At 41.6% G+C, this 19,187-nt stretch overlaps 1 protein-coding gene across 4 annotated transcripts in view; it reads left to right on the top strand.

Annotated features, from left to right (window-relative positions):
* Positions 1-19,187, top strand: part of LOC122975648 — a 56,737-nt gene that overhangs the window by 13,802 nt on the left and 23,748 nt on the right. For 2 of the 4 annotated variants that reach the window (XM_044344174.1, XM_044344178.1), the window contains 6 exons: positions 356-820; positions 4,378-4,530; positions 9,912-10,127; positions 11,464-11,559; positions 12,888-12,964; positions 15,113-15,218. In XM_044344174.1, coding sequence (XP_044200109.1) covers positions 356-820; positions 4,378-4,530; positions 9,912-10,127; positions 11,464-11,559; positions 12,888-12,964; positions 15,113-15,218 — 1,113 coding nt within the window. The remainder of the gene's footprint in view (positions 1-355; positions 821-4,377; positions 4,531-9,911; positions 10,128-11,463; positions 11,560-12,887; positions 12,965-15,112; positions 15,219-19,187) is intronic. The other 2 variants (XM_044344175.1, XM_044344177.1) reach the window with 2 other exon arrangements.

Genomic DNA, 19,187 nt, shown 5'->3' with positions numbered 1-19,187 from the left:
CCAGTATGGGGGAAAATTTGATCACTGCAACAAATAGTCAGGACTAAATAAACAACAATAAAGGTTAAAGTTAGGAGGAAAAAAAACACAAATTCACAAATGATTGTTGCTCACGAATTGAAGATAAATTTGTCATAAAGGGATATCGCATTTTCATTTCATTAGGTAAAAGTGTCAAAATTAACAGGTCACAAATTCCAGATTGCATGGTGCAAATACTATGACATGGGTCCCAGAACTAATTAATGTAACTGTGGGTTTTAAAATTCAGGATTACAGTCTTTATCATATCATTAATGTAGAAAATGGTGTGTTTAATGAAGCTACTCTGTAATTTTCCTTTGTCTTTTTGCAGCAGATATCAGGGATTTAGACCCAGAGGGCAGCGTTTGTTTCTCCCCACTCCAGCCTTCCCCAGTGATGCAGTCACCTTTGGCTTCTTCCCCTCCAGCAGGATCCAACCCTCACCAATCCACATCCACGACCACGCCTCCACCCTGTGAGCTGCTCTTTAGTCAAACCAAACCCCTCTCTCCTCGCCCGACTTCAAGCATCCGTCCCCGTTCAGACAAGCCTGTGAGCAGTCGTACGAGCACCAAAAATCTCCTCCAAGATACATCCATAGATCCTGGTCTCAACCCATCCTTGCACTCTGATCATGGCCTTGTTACACTGGCTTTTCCCTCCACTACTTGGTCTTCCTGCCCAAGTCCGCAAAGGACCACTTACCGCTCAGGGTCAGTAGCAAAGCTGACCTCTTCTCCTCCTCAGCTGGAGTCTCATCGCTGGCCTGTCCTGCCTCCGATCTCCCCTGTCAAAGGTGAGAAATGAGCTCTGCCGGCCACATATGGACCGTTCACAGCCTCCTCCTTGGCCGGGCGTTACACCCCTGCCCACATTCTTAAGGACGGATTGTCCTGAGCATGGCTGGACATCCACTCATAAACAAAGCCACAGAGAAATCAAAGCCTGCTGCCTTAGTGAGGCGTTCAGATGCTCCTGCCCCCATCAACACATTGTGAAAGCATTGCTGTCAGCCTGTTTTTCCCACCTCCTCCCACCCCATAATAAATAACACAGAAAGCTTTTCTTTTTCCTCTAAATCAGCAATAGAAAGGAGAGCTTTTGATGAAAAGCTGGTACCGTTTGATTCCCTGTTCAAAGGCATGAGGCCCCAACAATAGAAGTTGGGGTCCCTGCCTCGTGTGCCGTGCCTCTCCCCCATGCCTTCGCTATTCTCTGGGCTCTGAGAGGGAGACGTGTAGCCGATGGTCATAAATCCACACTGACCACCGCTCGCTGACGGCAGAACACTGAGGAGGGCCGCCACAATAGAATACCTCCGCGGCTTTCCTGCGGCCGCTAATTTACCGTTCCGAATGGGGATAAAGAACCGGGCCACTGACATCTGACTCCTCCGAGAACTTTATGAAAGAAAGCAAACAATGTGGAAATTGTGTAGGGATTTTCTCTTTTCTATCAGAGACATCTACTGTTCTCTGTGTGGTGCTGTGCTGCGGGGGGGCCCATGCTGTATCGTAGCACGCTGTTCTCTTCACCGCAGACACAGGACGAGTGTCACTGGTTCATTTATTTCACCGCAGATGGAGGCAATTCAAGCTCAATGTGGCAGCGTGTAAAGCTTAAAGGATAAGTCTGGTTTATTACAACTTGGGTCTTATTTTCGTAGTTTTGGCTGTCATTTCAGACAGTTATGATAAGACTGTTCTCATCAAAGTGACTGCTGAGATGTGGCGTGCTCCCAGATCTCAGCAGTTACCTACTGTATACTGTAAGAGTGAAGTCCAAAACTAAAGAAATTTAGTTCCCACTCAGCCCCTTGTAACACCAAGCCGTAGACTGTAAAAATACAATGGATGTAGCTACTGTGACGTCACTATTGGTTTGTGAAGCCTCGAGTTTTCATTTTGACCGTCGCCATCTTGGATTTTTGGAGCCAGAAGTGACCATATTTGGACGAGAGGGTGGAGCTGAGGCTAATGCTAACTGTTAGCTGCTAGCTCAGTTATCATGGTGGATTTACAGTCTGTGGTTGATTGTAATAACGCTAATGCTAATGCTAATGCTAATTTTCACTTGTGAACAGGCTTAAAACTATTAAAACAAAACTTACTTACCGCTGAACAAGACTTTTTTAGGTGAACAAAATGTTACAATTAACTGTCATGAACTGTGAAAACACACTGAAATAGCGATGGCTACAGCTACGCCTATACTCTGTGAATCTGGGGATTACGCCATGGTTACGTCACCTAACCAACATTGTCACCATGGTAGCGATTTGCCTGTGATGGCATGCACCTGTCACTCAAAGCGGCCACGCCCTTAATTATGCATAACTTTAAGCCTTTATTCAATTTGAATGGGTGAGTTATATAAAAGTTTACCCCCGTACAGTTGTCATGAATGGGGAAATTACCTTTATAAACCAAAACCATGTTTATTTCTGCTGTAAAGTTGGGCGTTTTAACATGGGGGTTAACTTTTGGAGCCTCAAGTGGCCATTTGAGGAACTGCAGTTTTTTGGCACTTCGGCGTTGGCTTCATTTTTCATCCCTGGAGGTTGCCACTTGCCCCGAGCACGGTTTTCTCAGATCCCCCTACAATCCAGAGGTTGACCCCCAGCTGACCTGTTTTGAGCACTATCTCCAGAGTGGAACTGCCCCTTACAATGAAGCGGGGCACTGTCCCGGCCTGGCCTGCCCTCTCCTCTGAGGGCCTTTCACTGGCACTGTGACCAGGAAAAGAGGGGCCACAGGCGCACAGAGAAGGCCTTCTCTTCCTCTAACTCTGTCGTATCAAACCCGCTGACCCCCACCACCACCCTTAACCTCCCCGAAAAACTCACCCTGACTCAGTGCGGCCCTCGTCGTCCGAGAATGACAGCTGAGTTGACAGCAGCAATATGCTTTGAAGTGTCAAGTCAAGTCCTTCCATTGTCTCTCTGAGTAGAGCGTCGAGCTGCTCAAGTGCACAATAGTGCGCTGGTGTGTGTGTGCAGTTGTTCACATACTTGACTGTGTGAGGGAGGCTTGATGTGTACATTTATACTTGTCCGTGTGGGCAGACACCAAGGAGCTGAGTTTGCCTTTTCCTTTTAGAGCCTCCGTATATATTATCCTTTTGTCCGGGCCAAGCTGTTCTGCATTTCTAATGTGAGAAAAGCCTCGACAAGCCTCTTTCAGGACGACGACAAAACACGCCACCCAGTGAAACTGTTTCACTTGCTAATCCTCTCATTTCTAAACCAGGCAGAGTGAAACAGTTTTGTTTTGATATTTTGAGAGGAGATAAGGAATTAGTGATTAGCTTGACAGTTTTCTACCATTCCTCTGGAGTGAGGTCTGTGGTGATTAGGGCTTAAGGGCAGAGTTTCGTGTCCTGTGTTTATTGAAGGTGAGATGAGACTACTTTAGCCCCCCGACCTCACCTGAGGGGCACTCATGGAGGTCTGGGGTTTGTGTTGAGAGTTGTTGGCTTGTCAGAGTGTAAAAACCTGGAAGAGACGGGCTTTAACTAAACCCACTACAGCACCCAGCCTAGATTTATAGTCTGATAACGCTGCATCAGAAAATGTCCTCCAGGAGCTTTTTGAGCTGTCGGCCTCTGTGGTATTCTTTGTTTATTTACACCTCATTAGTTATAAGTCAAAACTGCCCTGGGATTTACCAACAGCACAAGTGGCCAAATTGTAATATGATACATTATTTTTAAAAATGTGTAGTGATGAAAATGATGTAACTTTTTGTTATTTTTGTGATTATCAGATTTGTTTTTTTGCTTTAAGTGCACCGCAAACAATTCCTTCTATAAACAAGTGGCGTTTTGTGTAATTGAGAATATTGTCACCCAAGAAATCTGCCAATGGAATAAGCAAAAAAATACTTTGTAAGAGTAATTCTGCAGAGAATTAGATGAGAAGCTCGATAGCACTCTCATGTTTGTCTGTTGGGTGTGAAGCCACAGTTAGCTTAGCTTATGAACCTCTAAAGCTCATGAATTAACAAGTTAAATCTTGTTTTTTAGTCAATACAAACCACATTTTGGTCTTGTTTTGTTGAAAAATCTTACTAAGAAATATCACAAACATTTACCTTGAAACACAATTATCTCTGGTGAGAATTTAATAATCTAATAATCCTATAAAAAGATAATATGTCTGCTGAATTTCCCTTTTTGCAGTGTGGTCATGCAGTACTCCTAGAGCTTTGTTGTTATTCCTACACTCCTTTGCTGTCTTATTATTTCCTAATGCAACAGCCCACTGTGCCCACGAGCATCATTAAAGTTACATCTAATCCTCATCATCATCATGATCGTGATTATCATCAACACACCCACTCTGTGCTGTTGCAGGACGCTGCGTCTCAGCAGCATCACGTTACTCGGAGCTCAGCTGCAGTCAGTCTCATGTGTTTGACGAACTGGAGGCCATCGCTCCTCGGTCAACTTCCTGTCCGTCTCTGGACGAGCCATCAGACTCATCGGGCTGCCCTTCACCTGAGACAGGTATACACGAACACACACATAAGTTTACCTCCAAACAAAACCTTCAGTTAACGATTATTTTATTATTGATCAGTCTATTTTTACTCGACTTATTGTTTAATCTATATAGTGCCATCACGGTTTCCCAGAGCCCAGGGTGAAGTCTTGAAATTACTCATGAATATTAAATTTACAATCATATAAAACACACATTTTTGTGTGACATTTTTGCTTGATATATAACTAAACTATAACTATTATCAAAAATGTTGCTGATTTTTTTTGTCCATCAACTAATTGATTAGTCTTTCAATGCTTTCAAAACATCAACTTAAACACTGAATTTGAAGCTTTTACATTTTCAAAGAACCATTTTAATTGTGCTGACCTTATTTAAATGCATATGCGTATGTATATATATATATATATATATTATGTAGGGGTGTAACTAATTATGATTTACATTATTGATTAATTTTTAGTCTAAACTTTCATTTAGACTACAAAATGTCAGAAAATAGTGTAAAAAGTCCATCATAACTTCCTAAAGTCCATGTTCACATATTCAGACAACTCTATTTTTAGAACAACAGACCAAAACCCAAAGATATTCAGTTAACACTCATGAGAAAAAAACAAAAAAGTCACATTTTTGAGGCTACCACAGAATTTGGGCATTTTTGCTTTAAAGCCTTTGATATTATGTAATATTAAGGTTTGGATAATCAGCTGCTGACTTTGTTCCAGCTCCTTTTTCAGTAAATTGCGACAAAAGGAAAACGTCCATGATTGAAAAGGTGTAACAGCCAACATTGTGTTCTACTTAATGTATTTGTGTTTGTTTGTTGTTGTTTCTCTCTCTGTGTGGCTCCCAGTAATGTCTCAATTAGACATGCTCTCCTTCCTCTGTGACTTCTGTCCTGTTACAGACAGGGATGGGCTTATCTGAGCACTCACTGTGTCAGGTCTTTGTATCAGCCCGTGTTGGCCAACAAAGGCCGAGTAAATGCAATGTGTGTGTGCATGCCTGTTTTAGATAGCATGTGTAAATGTGTGTGTGTGTGTGTGTCCTGGAGATAGTTCAGTGAGCTGCGGAAAGAGACGTTAGCCAATGAAGACTTCCTCCACCTCCCTCATAGCCTGCTAATCCCTGACAAGGTGTTTAACCTGCTTGCTTGACCCGAACCTCTGTCTGACCCCGGCGACCTTTGCCCTGAGGATGTGGAAGGATCAGGGCGGCCGCTGCCACAGCAACCACGGCGTGATAAAATCAACTCAGGGGGTTAAAACTAAATGCTCTGCCAAATGTGAACTAATGCACCAGCCTGATCTTTATCAGAGATTTACATGAGGCACAATTTACATCTGTATAGAAAAGATTTAAACCTGCAGAGAGCAGGATTTTTACTAAAAAATACAAATAATTTATTAGGCTGAATCACAAAGTGGCAGAAATTTGTCAAAAACTTGTCCTCACATACAAGTGAGACCAGATGGCTTCCAAACAGGCCCATTTTTTTGCATGCAAAAAGTGCACGTCAGAGTAAAATCAGAGTAGTTGCAACAAAACATGCAGAAAGGTAGGCGGCGTGTATTTTCGCTTTTTGTGTGCAATGAATTGAGTTGTCTTCTTGTGTCTCCAGGAACATTTCGTCATCACTAATTGACATAATACAGATTTGCTTAATTGCGCAGTTGTGGTGGTGAGCAATTAAGAGCAATCTGAAACAGGAAAATCTACCCACACAAATACTTAGAAAAATTTAAAATTTAAAAAAAAAAGACCCAAAGACGGTCAGGCCCACTCTAAAATAGACCAAAACAAACAACACCAACACTGGCAGCAGCATGATGCGCCACCAATTAAAGAGAAACTGCGGTGGAAAATAGCAGTAACACACATCATTTTACCCTTGAGATTTCAAATTCTCCTCACAACAAAAAAACAAGTTTTTTCTTCTGCGATCATTGTGTTGCAACACATGATCAGAGTTTATAGTGTGTTCACCCACATGTCAGACATATTGACATGCAGACCAACAGCACTGCAACAGTCTCTGCCTGACCCAGTTAGACTGAAAATAATCGGGACCCAACCTGACTTGTGTCCTGGGTCACGTGTCCAAGTGGATCACTACTGAAATGACTGAATGCAGTCCGCAGCACCTCCAGAACTCAAGTCTGAGTTGAGTTTGACTGATGTAGATCATGACAGGTTGGTAAACATCACGGATTAAGATTTGAGACTTCGACTTGAGCCAGATTAAAGTCACAAAAACAAGGATGTAAAACTTTGATTGCTGTGATACTCCATACTTAAAGACCTGACTTGATTTGAGTTTTTGGACTTTGGACAAGTTTTGAAATACCAGAACAAAAGAAAGTAAGTAAGGCAGCGACAGACAGACTTGCATAGCCAAAGACCAGTTATTAGGCCTGTGCATTGTAAGGACTGGTCTCAGCTGTAAAACAAACACTATTAACGCAGCTTCTGTCATTTTAAGGGTTAGCATTCAGAGACTTGAAAGATTTGCAACTAACTTGCAATTTGATTATGAGGACTTGTGACCTGTATTTGCTCTAAAGGACTCTAGACTTTAACTTTCTCTAAAAGACTTTAAAAAACAACTCTGGTATATATGAGCCTCCTCCTTGCAGTTTATAGGTGTCACTCTGTATGATTCCTGGGTATGTAACATCCACTTTTTAAGAACCTTTTCCTTATAAAGCATCTAAATGTGAAGTGTGTCCACACTCTTCTGTCTTTCTGACACAAAGTGGGTGGTAACTAGTGTATACAACACCTTAATCACAAGATTAGTCATTTGTTATCTGCAACTTTGTTTGCTAAGTGTCTTTCGATCTTCTGGCTACTTTTGACTAATGATGGACTAATTCCCGGCCTAACTGAAAGTGTGTCTCGTCACATTATGTTACACCCACGGTTATCCCAGGGATTTCCTCTCAACGACTCCTTAATTTATCAGCCAAGGCAACAGTTCCTTTTTCTCACCTGTGGGATTACTTTACCAAGCATCAGCACACCTACAGACACCCACACAAGTTTGACTTCCCAACTGAAAAACAGAGTTTGGTGTGTGTATGTGTGTGTGTGTGTGTGTGTCTAGAGCAAACTGGACATAACACAATCAGTTCTCAAGGGCAAACTAAAAACTTTCTGTCTGTGAAAGCTATTCTAATGTAAAGGGGGGATGTGGAGGCTTTTCTGCAGCTTTTTGGTATGCTGCTGGGAAATGTGTGTGTGTGTGTGTGTGTGTAACGGGGTACCTGCAGCAGAGCGTGTTGTGTGAAATCCCCTCGGAGAGGAATGGCAGCTCTACACCCAGCCAGCGTGGGCTGGGGATTTGCATGGGCACGGAGCCACACTGTCACTGATCCGCTTTTAATTGGGTGTGACGATGAGAACTTTGAAGCCCGAGGGGGGAGGTAGGGGTGTGTGTGTGTGTTGGGGGGGGGGGGGGGGGGGGGGGGGGGGGGGTTAGTCACTCTGGAGGTTTGAGTTTGTGTGGAGAGAAAGTTGTAATCTACAGTAATTTCATAACCCAGTTCAAGTCATTCAAACTAGTTTTGAATCCTTATTTTTGAGGGTAAAAGACACATAAACGGGGGACAAATTAAAGGAAAAACTGGTCCAGGTCTGAATGCTTGACCCCTACAGTGAGGGGATCTGGTGGCTCTGTTCTGCTGTGGGGGGGAATTTTGCTGGCATGGTTTGGGTCCACTTGTCCCCTTAGAGGGAAGGGTCACTGCAAATCAATGTAAAGTTGCTCTGAGTCATCACCTTTATCCTATAATGACACATTTCTATCCTGATGGGAGTGGTCTCATCCAGGATGACAATGCCCCAATTCACAGGGCATGAGGGGTCACTGAATGGTTTTATGAGGATGAAAATGATGTGAATCATATGTTATGGCCTTCACAGTCACCACATCTCAACCCAGCTGAACACCTATGGGAGATTCTGGACTGACGTGTTAGACAGCGCTCTCCACCGCCATCATCAAAACACCAAATGAGGGAATATCTTTTGGATGTTCGGTGTTCGTCAGCTTCGGCACTGATTCTACAAGTCTCTGGAACTCTTTTGGTGTTTTGATGAAGGTGGTGGAGAGCATGTAAACACTAAACTAAGATGGATGTTGCATATTCATTGTAAGCATGTTAGCATTGCCACAGGTTGCAACAACCAATCAAAAAAGGACACCTCAACAAGCTCCTCATCTTTGGCCAATAAGTATGAAGACATAGCTGTTTGGTGTGGAACGATAATAGCAAAAAAGTTTCTCTTACAGGTGTGGAAAATGGATTCTGTACCTATGTATGATTTGTGGTTGAGAGAAATGGCGGAGGAGGTGTTTTTGACAAGATTTGGGATCCTGCACTGAACTCTTTTCAGGGTTAGGACTGATGGATTGTGTCCAATCTAAAGCTGTGTATGCTCCCTTTTCAATGTATATATATTCTTTTAATTTGTACTTTTTGAAGAAAAAAAAGATTTGTATTTAATTCAGTTTAATTTACAACTGTGAAAACGTGTTTTTATTATTTTGGATATGCTTTGTGAAAAAATTTTTAAAGGACACCTTAGACAATTATGTTATGTTATCGTTTCTGGCTACGTGGGAAATCACTACAACTGTATCTGTATCTTTGCAAACGTATCTTTGTTCCCACCAACTTGCGTCATACTGTACTGTAACGAAAACTCACATGCTCCTCCTAAAACCCACAAAATGCCCCCGGGCATGTACTACATCACATTCACATAACCAGTTACACCACAAATTATACCTTCAATAACTGATCAAATATTTACATAACATGAGACAAACGTTTATCTCAAGATCTAGAGATACTTGAAACCTTGAAACCTGAAAATAGAGTAAAAGTCCTGGACAGGTGAAACACGATAAGTAATGGGGGAGGACGGAATCGAAATATAAAATATTTTAATACAGTTTAATACCAAAATGATCTATTTTAATTGCATGTATCTCATTATTTGGCTACTACAGTGACTCATTTTCTTTGTGGGGAGCTCTGAAGATTCATATAGTCTCATTTTGGTGACATTATTTCACAAATCAACCTGTTTCAACAATTCTTCCTAAAACAAACATCGGAATGGCACTAAATAGGACGAAATTATCTATTTTCCAACAATATAAATGAAATAATATTTTATCTCTGAGATGAAATAACTTGTTAGGCTGGTTATTGTTAACAGATGCATTGCAGAACCATCAGTGGTCTGTTCAGTTCTCCAAATGATTCAATTATGCAAAACAACGCTGTTTGACAGAAGATACATCGTTATTCATGCTTCGGTGCCCCAGGATATTTTTATAGTAGTTTAAACTTTGTTGTCTCCCATGCAGAGCTGTCTCCAGGCCTGGCAGCGCTAACGGTGGGCTGTGACTCCGGGAATCTGGGCTCGCTGTCCCGCGTCCAGCTGCTCCTCCTGGACCGACTGGAGCCGGAGACCCTGCCGAGTCCCTACTGTCACGATGAGGAGTTCTCTCCAGTGCAGGACTGGCCGGATCTCAGGATGAACTATGATCTAGAATGGACTTCAGCGGGTATAGTAAAGAAAGGCAAGCTCAACCCAGAGTTCTTAAACAGATTTAGAAGAAATTTAAAGACCTTTAATATTGTGGGAAGAAGTGACGTTCATGGGAACATAAGGGAAAGCAACATACACAAAGCTTAATGCCAGGATTAGTTATAATCCAGCAGAATCATCCAGATACTTACAATACAAGTAGCACGTTAATGCCAGGTGGAAAAGGAGTGACTGACAAGCAATCTCAGTTTACTGAGTGTAAAACCTCCTGCTCTGACAAATCTTACTGACAGTTTGAATGAGATCGTTTGATAAGCGAAAAACCGTCACATTAATAACAGGGAACAGTCAGACAGGTGTGTCTGTGTGTGTTTATGTGTGGAGAAGAAAAAAAAAACACATGACCAGACAAGGGGGAAAAACATGACACCGTAGGTGTGTTTCTTGATCCGTGGCCGGCCTTGAGAGTAAGCAATGCCTTTATTGCGTCAAGCGGCTTTTCTTTTAACAAGCTATGATACCGCCTCTCATCTGCTCCCAGGCATGCTGCTGCGAGCTCTTAACTGCTTTTGAAGGTGTGGCAACTCAGAAGAAGGGTTTATAGGGATATCAGGATGTGCTATATTAATAAAGATCAAACCGCTAGAGTGGATCATTAACCGGGAAAGTCCGACTAAGATAGCTGGAGATACTTAGAACCATGCAGTGCACACATAACAATGGATAAGAGACTGAGGAGAGTGTGTACAGAAAACTCATTTAGTCTAGCGCCTGTTGTCTATATATGATAACACTGGAGAGAAAGATAAACACCACAGATGTTTAAAGGGTCAGCTCACTTAAATAACAAAGAAACATCTCTCACTTATGTCTAGTGGTATCTTGATCATGCTGGTAGTTTGGTTTGCTTTATTTATGTAGGTTTTGAGATATTTGTCTCAGAGATGACTGCCTCTATCTCAGTAATATGGATGTGAATGGAATTTAATTTTTAGTGCACACAGTGTTGAAAAATTGCATTTAACAAGTCAGCAGCCATTCTTGAGGCTCAGTGAAGCTGCACTTAGCTGTAGGCTACTTGAGCCACATACATGCTAACATTTGTCAAACAAAAAGAAAAGCACAGCTGAGGCTGATGGGAAAGTCGTTACTTTTGCAGGTGTCTAGGCATAAACCAAAGTATTGGGACATCTAAAATTTTCCCCCTGATGATGGTGTAAGATGAAAAGTGAAGAGCTAATTCAGTTCATCCTGAGGGGAACATAATGCAAATCTATCCAACAGTTGTTGGTTGGTGATCACTGAAGTCAGTCGAATGCATCCTCCAGAAACCTCAAATTTGTGTTTATCCAATATTATCATATAAGATGGACCAAAGTGGTGGACCGACAGACCAACGCTACCATCACCCAGAGCCACAGCAAACATCAGCAACAGCGACATCTCTTTCCATAAAGCGTTAGGTAAGGACACACTAGCACCTTTCTCTGTGAATATTCACTCATTCATTTCAATTTAAGCCACTTTGACTTACCAATTCATGATTGCATTTCCTGTTTTTGTGCATGGTTCAACTTTGACCTGCAAATTTGCACAGTCTGCCAATAAATCTAAATCACAGATCACAAATTTGCCACAGGGAGGCTTTACAACCTAAACAGGAATACAACTAGTCAGATAAGGAAAAACTCCCAAAAAAAAGCACTTTAATGGTAAAAAAAAATGGAAGAAACCTCAGGGAGAGCAAGAGAGGAGAGATCTCTTTTCTAGGACAGACAGACATACAATAAATGTAGTGTACAGAGTAGACCAGATTACAAAATTATAGAAATACAGCATGCAAAACAGGATGACAAAATTACATATAATGATGCACTGTGTTGGGAAATCATTATCATTCTAGTGAAGTGCAATTACCCTGATTTTTACAGCATTGAGGCACATGCTTTAACCAAAGTACTGCCTTTAAATGTGGTCAGAAGACACTTTGAATAAACTAATTTGTTTTAAGAATACCTCAGCCTTTATGGGGCCATATCTTTACCACAGACTTTGCTGTGAATAGTTTTCATTCAAAGTGCTTTATGGAAGAAATAATTCCTGTGAAAACTGTTGACTGCGGGTTATTCAGAGTAACAGGGACACTGTTTCTGGAGAAAGATGTTACTGTTAAATTGTCCAATGTTATGGCCACCACAGATGAAATTCCATTCACCTTCATTGTATTGGTTTGGCAGCAAGAATCCCAGAGGCTGATATCTCAAAGCATAAATACCTAAATACCAATAAAGGTGCATTTTTCTTTTTTTGTTATTTGGATGGACTGGCCCTTTAGCAGCAGAGGAGAAATATGATAACCATGGTGAATGTCTTTTGTTCTGTTCATGCATCTGTGTGACCAATATTTACAACAAGAGAAAATCCATTTGAGTTTGCTGGAAGCTTGTCTTTCCTCTCTCTGTGTCTCCAGAACAATGTTTGCACCTGGCACGCTTCTGTAGACAGGTGCTCCGCTAGGGTTTTGTTGCTCTATTTCTGCCATTATTTGCTCAGAGATTAAGGACCATAATTGGACCTAATACACTACATTACTCATATCTCTGCACACACACTCAAGTACAAAAGACAAGTGCATGTAAGTGTGTGCCGGAGGCTAACACTTATGTACACATATGCATGGACGCGCACTCCTGCTCGCCTACAACACGACTTACATACACACCACAACTGCATGCACACAATTGTTTCCTCTCCCTTTGGCTTGACGCTGTGTCCTGTGTGGTTTTGTCAGGTGTTTTGAGGCCCCTCACAGCTGGCAGCATCTCTGAAAGGTGTGACTCTGCAGGGAAAGTCCCGGAAAACAAATCGGTGAGTGCCACTGCCCCTTGTGAAATTGCTTTTCACTCTCTAACCTCCCCACCCCCAACACCGTTCATCTATCAGACTTCCCGCAAAAGCAGGACTGCGCCTTGTCCTGAGCAAACACTAGACCTTCGAGAATCAACTCCTATTAGACAATAACCCCAAACCTGGCACACATAGTCTCTCTCCCAGACAAAGACCCCCATTTATAAACTTGAACTGGCATGCATTTATAACTGTCATTCCAGAAAGACGAGAGCCAAATTGTTGTTGATAATTGAGACACAATATAACAGAGGGCACGCGGCGTGCAGCAGGTGTGTGGTTAATCAGTCACGGGCTGCAGGAGGGGGGAGGCCCGACTGTACGGGAGCAGGCGGGCTTTTACACCAGCTCATTGCTGTCACAGGGGGGTTCGCTCTGCTAAACGCCCAACACGGTGGGATTCTTTTGGAGGATGCACCACTACTAGAATCAGACAGGGTTTGAGGGGTCAGAGGGGTAAACAGGGCTTGTGCATGCTGCGCTGCAGCGGAATGGACGCAGGTGCTCCACGTGATCTAAGATTAATCTCCCCTTTATGACGGATGAGAGGGAGCCCCTGAAAAGCATGAATGAGCCTCATAAGCCCCCCACAATCATGCCCCACCACAATGACGAGCTGGAGTGCTCAGAGCAGGATTCATACAGTCATTTGCATAATGCACCTCCCTGAAGCAAGTATCCACACATGGGATTATTTATAATGAAGAGAAACTGATAAACCAGGAGTATGTTTTTTAAATTTTAAAGTGGGAGGAGCTGCTGGTTTCAAAAGTATTTTTCTACCACTATAAATTCCCATTTGAAAGTTTTAGTAATATCTCCAAAGATCTCAGAGTTTAAAAAGAATAGTTCAACATTTTGGGAAATATGCTTATTCCTTTGACTTGCAGAGAGCTAGATGAGAAGATTGATACCATGAGGTTGCCTGGCAACCAATGAAAACTCCAGGAAGTGACTGCCCACAGGCAAGCAACGGTCCGAGACAACCCCCCCACTTGAAACCACAACTTGTTGTTTTTACACTTTGATTTTTGTACAGATAAAACAAATGAGATATGATGTATTTATTGGTGAGCTTTAAAGGTGCTGGCAGATGGATTTTATTACCTTTGGACAGGGCTAGGCTAGCCGTTTCCCCATTTCCAATCTTTATGCTAAGCAAAGCATTGTCTGTAGCTTCATATTTAGCCTACAGACACAAGAGTGGTATTGACCTTTTCATCTAACTCCTGACAAGAAAGCTAATAACTGTATTTCTTATTTTCTGTGATGAGGTCTTACATGAACATTTGGATTTTACCTCAGCACTGCAACAGAATTTAAAGTTTGGTGGTTGGATTTTTACCAAAAATGCTCCTTGTGAGTTATTGTTGACTTCTCTCCTTCAGTTTTAAATATTTAAAAAACTGATTCAATCAAGGTATGGACATTTTTAGATGCATTTTTGTCATTACATGAGTTGAGCTTCAGGCTCTTAATGCAGTTTGAACTGGAAGCAGCACCTATAAAAAGAAAGTTTCTGTTGTACATGCATCCATTTGCACCATAGTTGCATCACAAGCTCTAATGCTGGTTGCTCACAGCATGCTGCAGGTGTCCACACATGAGGGACATTGACTTTTTATCAAAGAACCAGATGTTTTAAACACAGTTGCTCATGATGCTATCAGGAGATTTTCATGCCTATCCAAACCTTGGATGTGCCTAACATTGTCTCTGCAGAAAACAAACCAGACTTGTACATCAAGAACCCTAGATGCCCAAAAATTACACTGTTATTTAAAGAGATAGTTTGTATTTTTTGAAGTGGAGTTGTACGAGGTACTTATCCATAGTCAGTTTATTACCTGCAGTAGATGGGGGTTGGCACGCCCCAGTTTGGAGAAACAGGCAGAAGTAGTGGCTCAGAAGCTATGTAATGTATTGCTGTGGACGGGGCCAGCAGCAAAACATATTTTAGCCACCTACTGTTAAGAAAAATGTAGTGCCAAAGGGAAGGGCTGTCTCGTGGCAAAGTAAAGCAGTGACGGCAAGGTAAAGTACCTCATACATCCCCACTTCAAAAAATCTGGAATATCCCTTTAAAGCTTATCTTCTGCTTCCTTGCAGGACCAGTCTGAAGGAGGTTCTGGGTCGCCTTCATCATGGATCATAGACCTGAGTCCGTCGTACAACATGTTCAGATCCTCATATTCTCCCTGCAAGTCCAACCATGGTACTGTATCCCTTAAATCTACTCAGAATGTGTCCTCAAACACTTTTTTCGTGATCTGTGTGTGTTGCTATGACATACCACCTCTCTGTTAAAACTGGCGCTCCCTCTTAAGCGCCTATAACAACAATACTTAATCAATACAAGAGCTTGTCTTAACCATTAGCGTCTGATCCGGTAAAAGCCCACTCAGTCCCTGTCAGCTCTGGTTTATTAGGAGCCATTGTCTCCTCACTGTCAGCGCTGTGTTTGGCGTTCCCTTGCCTCCAGTACACTTAAGCCTGCTAATCCTAGGGCCAGCTGGCTCGCAGTATCACCTTCACCTGTGTGGCCGGCTTGTGTACATTCATGAGTGATGGTTCAGAGGCAGTGCTTACAGTACAGACCACAAACACTGGAAAACTGGCAGCGCAAGACAAGAAAAAGGTCAGGAGTACTGTCAGCACATGGAAATGAAGAGCCACCCTTGAGCTAATGGTTCGTTCTTTTTTCCCTCCCACCTTCATTTGATCACGTCTGTCAGACTGTGATCATGTTCTGTTTCTTTCTCGCTGTTGACTCAATTGTCCAGTATCAGTCATTGTGCTGTGACGCTAATGGTCCATGTATGCTGTGCTCATAGAGGATGTTACAGATGCATCCATCATATCAGAGATTGATAACATCTGAGCTGCAGCTAATTGTTTGGACCAAAGGCAGCTGATATGTCTTGTTAATCCGTCACGGCTGATGTCAGAGAGACAATGCTGCTGGGTTTAATTATATGACTACTCAGTGTTTGGTGTTTCTGAAGGAATTTTGTGTATCCGGTGGCAGAAACTTGGATTAATCAGGCTTTAAACATGAAATATTTTGACATCAGCTTTCACAAAACCTTCAGAAATTATCATCCTGACACTGTTCTCTTGTTGAGCCAAACCAGAGTTCACTGATTTTTTGACCACTTTGGGACAATACAACAAGCTGTAAACATACCATTGACATATTATCACCTTATAAAGTTATTATGGCACACGTGTTAGCAAAATACAGACACAGAGCAACATAATAGCGTTGTGTTTCTGTCCTGATGAATGTAAGTCCAATAGTCACTATCCTTTAGGCTCAGTTTTTGTCTCCATCAACTTCTGAGAACAATATCAGGCTCTTTAGCTCCTAAATGCCCCACTATGTTCACCAGTTAGCCACTACCTTTGTCTGTCTGCTGTTTGATGATGGGCAGGTAGTGTTAGTGTAGTGCATCCGGAAACAATGCTGATGAGAGCAATGAGAGTGAACCAAAACAGTAAAGCCTTAAAGCCAAAACAATGAGCTGAAAGACATTAAAAACTCAGCAGAGTTGGTGATAATTATCTGAGGGTTCATCACTACAAACAACACCTCTCAATTATACATAGTCATTTGATACATTGTTAATAGTATATAATATATTGCATTTTTAAATCAAACATTTAATCTCAAATGTAGCATCTCAGGCTTTTGTTGGTGCAATTTTGCAAAACCTTTAGGCAATAATGCATCTTGCTAGTGTTTGGTATAATGGGTGATTGCATCATGTATTGGGATGATACTTTATGTTTCAATTCAATTTTCAAGTCAAATCAATTTTATATGTAGAGCCCAATATCAAAAATCACAAATTTGCCTCAGGGGGCTTTACAATCTGTACAGCAATACAACATCCACTGTCCTCACACCATTGATTTGGATAAGGAAAAACTCCCTAAAGCTCAGGAAGAGCAACAGAGGAGGGATCCCTCTCCCAGGACAGACAGATAAGCAATAGATGTTGTGTGTAGAGAATAGACCAAGAAAGACAAATTACAGAAACATAGCATGGAAACAGAATGACAAAATTATAATGGGTTTATAACATGTATGAAGAAAGTGATCAAGAGGACACTGAGCAACTTCCAGGGCTGCTGAAATGCGCCACCACCTTTGCAAACCAAAATCAGTTTAACAATCATGATGGGAAATGACTTTTCCTGGGATAATGGTTGTATAATCTCTTCCATGGCTCAGGAGGACCTTTCTAAAGTCAATTTTTACAGAACCCCTTTGTTATATTACGTTATATTACTCCTACTGCTTCAAATTGCCTTTTTAATCCTTCTTTCCCAAGTCCCCCAACTTTAAGGAAGTGCAATGCAAAATTGCTGATGTACTCTTTTAATGGAAAGAAAAACTCAATGATGAATTAGTGAATGATTAAGGGGACCTTGAGCTAAACAAAGCCCACAACCGTACCAGTGATCACAGATATTTACTTCATAATTTCTAGTTTTACGCCTTTCCCAAATGTTAACTCCGCTGTACAATATGATACTTGATTTTCTGTATATTTCTGACAAGAAAGAGACCAAAACAAGTGACCACATCCATTTTCATCTCTGTAACTGGGACACAATTTGTGGATATTTTGAGAGAGAATGCTTGGATTTATTAGCTTGTTAAATCTGCACAATATACATCCATTGTCATAGCATACAATCAGTGGAATTCCCTTCAGCTATAAAATGCAGATTTTCTAGCTTCCCAAACATATAAAAACAAGACTTTCCCTGTTTAACTGCGCTGTTAGAATTAGGAAAACTCCACTCATGAAAAAAAAAGATGTCACCCAGAGGATCCTGGTGGTTGTGCGCTTTGTTTGACCTTTTAGAGGCCAAAGGCATGGTCACCCTCTGAGGGAGGAGAAGGGAGGAGGAGGAGGAGGAGAGGGAGGGGGTCATCAGCAGGGCGTAGAGAGGTCATGCCTGAGGTCACACAGTCTCTAAAAGATGCCCAGTGTGTGGCATGTCTTTGTGTGGATAGGTGAGATTTGGTTACCCTGGAGGTGCGAGCAGTTCAACCTTTCAAAAGAGGCTCCTAACTAATGGAGGGGATGACCCCATTTTGACTCAACGTATATGAGACAGTTGAGAAAATAGGCTTGTACGAGCATTTGCATATGGGATGGATGACCAGTTAACATGACACAAAGTGCCGATTTACATTTAGATTTGGGGAGGATGGATTGCAAATATATAATATTAGTGCTGTCAGTCGAACAATTCAGTAGAAAATATTCTGATATTCAATTAATTGTTTAAGCTATTTATCAAGCAGTTATGCCAAACATTTGCTGGTACAACTGTCTCAAAAGTGACAATTTGCTGCTTTTCTTAAGAATTTAAAGCTGCTCTAATCAATATTTTATATTAAAAATGGATCAAATGACTGTGTGCAGTGTTAAATGGTTCACTCATAGTGATGCACACACAAAGAATTATCACCCAATTTTGCTGTTTCTTGTAGCTCATTGGAGCGTTTAGTGTCTTTTTGCTTATTGTTTTGGTTTTACGGCCCGCAACTTTAATGTTTTGGTTCGTTCTCACTGCTCCCGAGCTGTTTTCATTAAGAAAAGCTCTAAAAACCAACAGTACTCTACCTGCTCTGCAACAAACAGCAAACAAGAAGCAACTAGCTGGTGAACATAGCGGAGCATTTAGCAGCTAGAGCCAGATATTTCCCTCAGGAGTTGGTGGAAACCAAAACAGAGCTAAAAGTAGAGTGAATATTGAACTTACATTCATTAAGTTTGTCATATGAACTTTATAAGGTGATAAAATGTCAATGTTGCCCCAAGTGGCCATAAAAATCATTTATTACAGCTTTTATATTTTGGGGTTTTTGGACAAAACAGATACCAATATTTTTCACTTTTTTCCGAAATCATGTAGAATGTTTTTTTTTTTAATTCAATTATGAAATATTTTTCTGTCGCCACTTTGATTCCACTTCAATAAATCTGTTTTTGGATCAATCTGAAGCCAAAACTCAGCTGCAATAATACGTCCCTGCTCCCCAGCGAGGCTCATGATAAGACCTTTGTCAGTTTTTGCTCATCAGGAATTCATAGGTAGAATAATCCCTCCCTCATAATTGTTTCATGACTGTTTCCCCACTGCCCCGGTCACTCCACGTTCA

Source organism: Thunnus albacares, chromosome 23, assembly GCF_914725855.1.
Source record: "Thunnus albacares chromosome 23, fThuAlb1.1, whole genome shotgun sequence".
NCBI lineage: Eukaryota > Metazoa > Chordata > Actinopteri > Scombriformes > Scombridae > Thunnus > Thunnus albacares.
The sequence above is the reverse complement of the archived record's forward strand: the minus strand, read 5'-3'. Positions and strand labels throughout refer to the sequence as shown.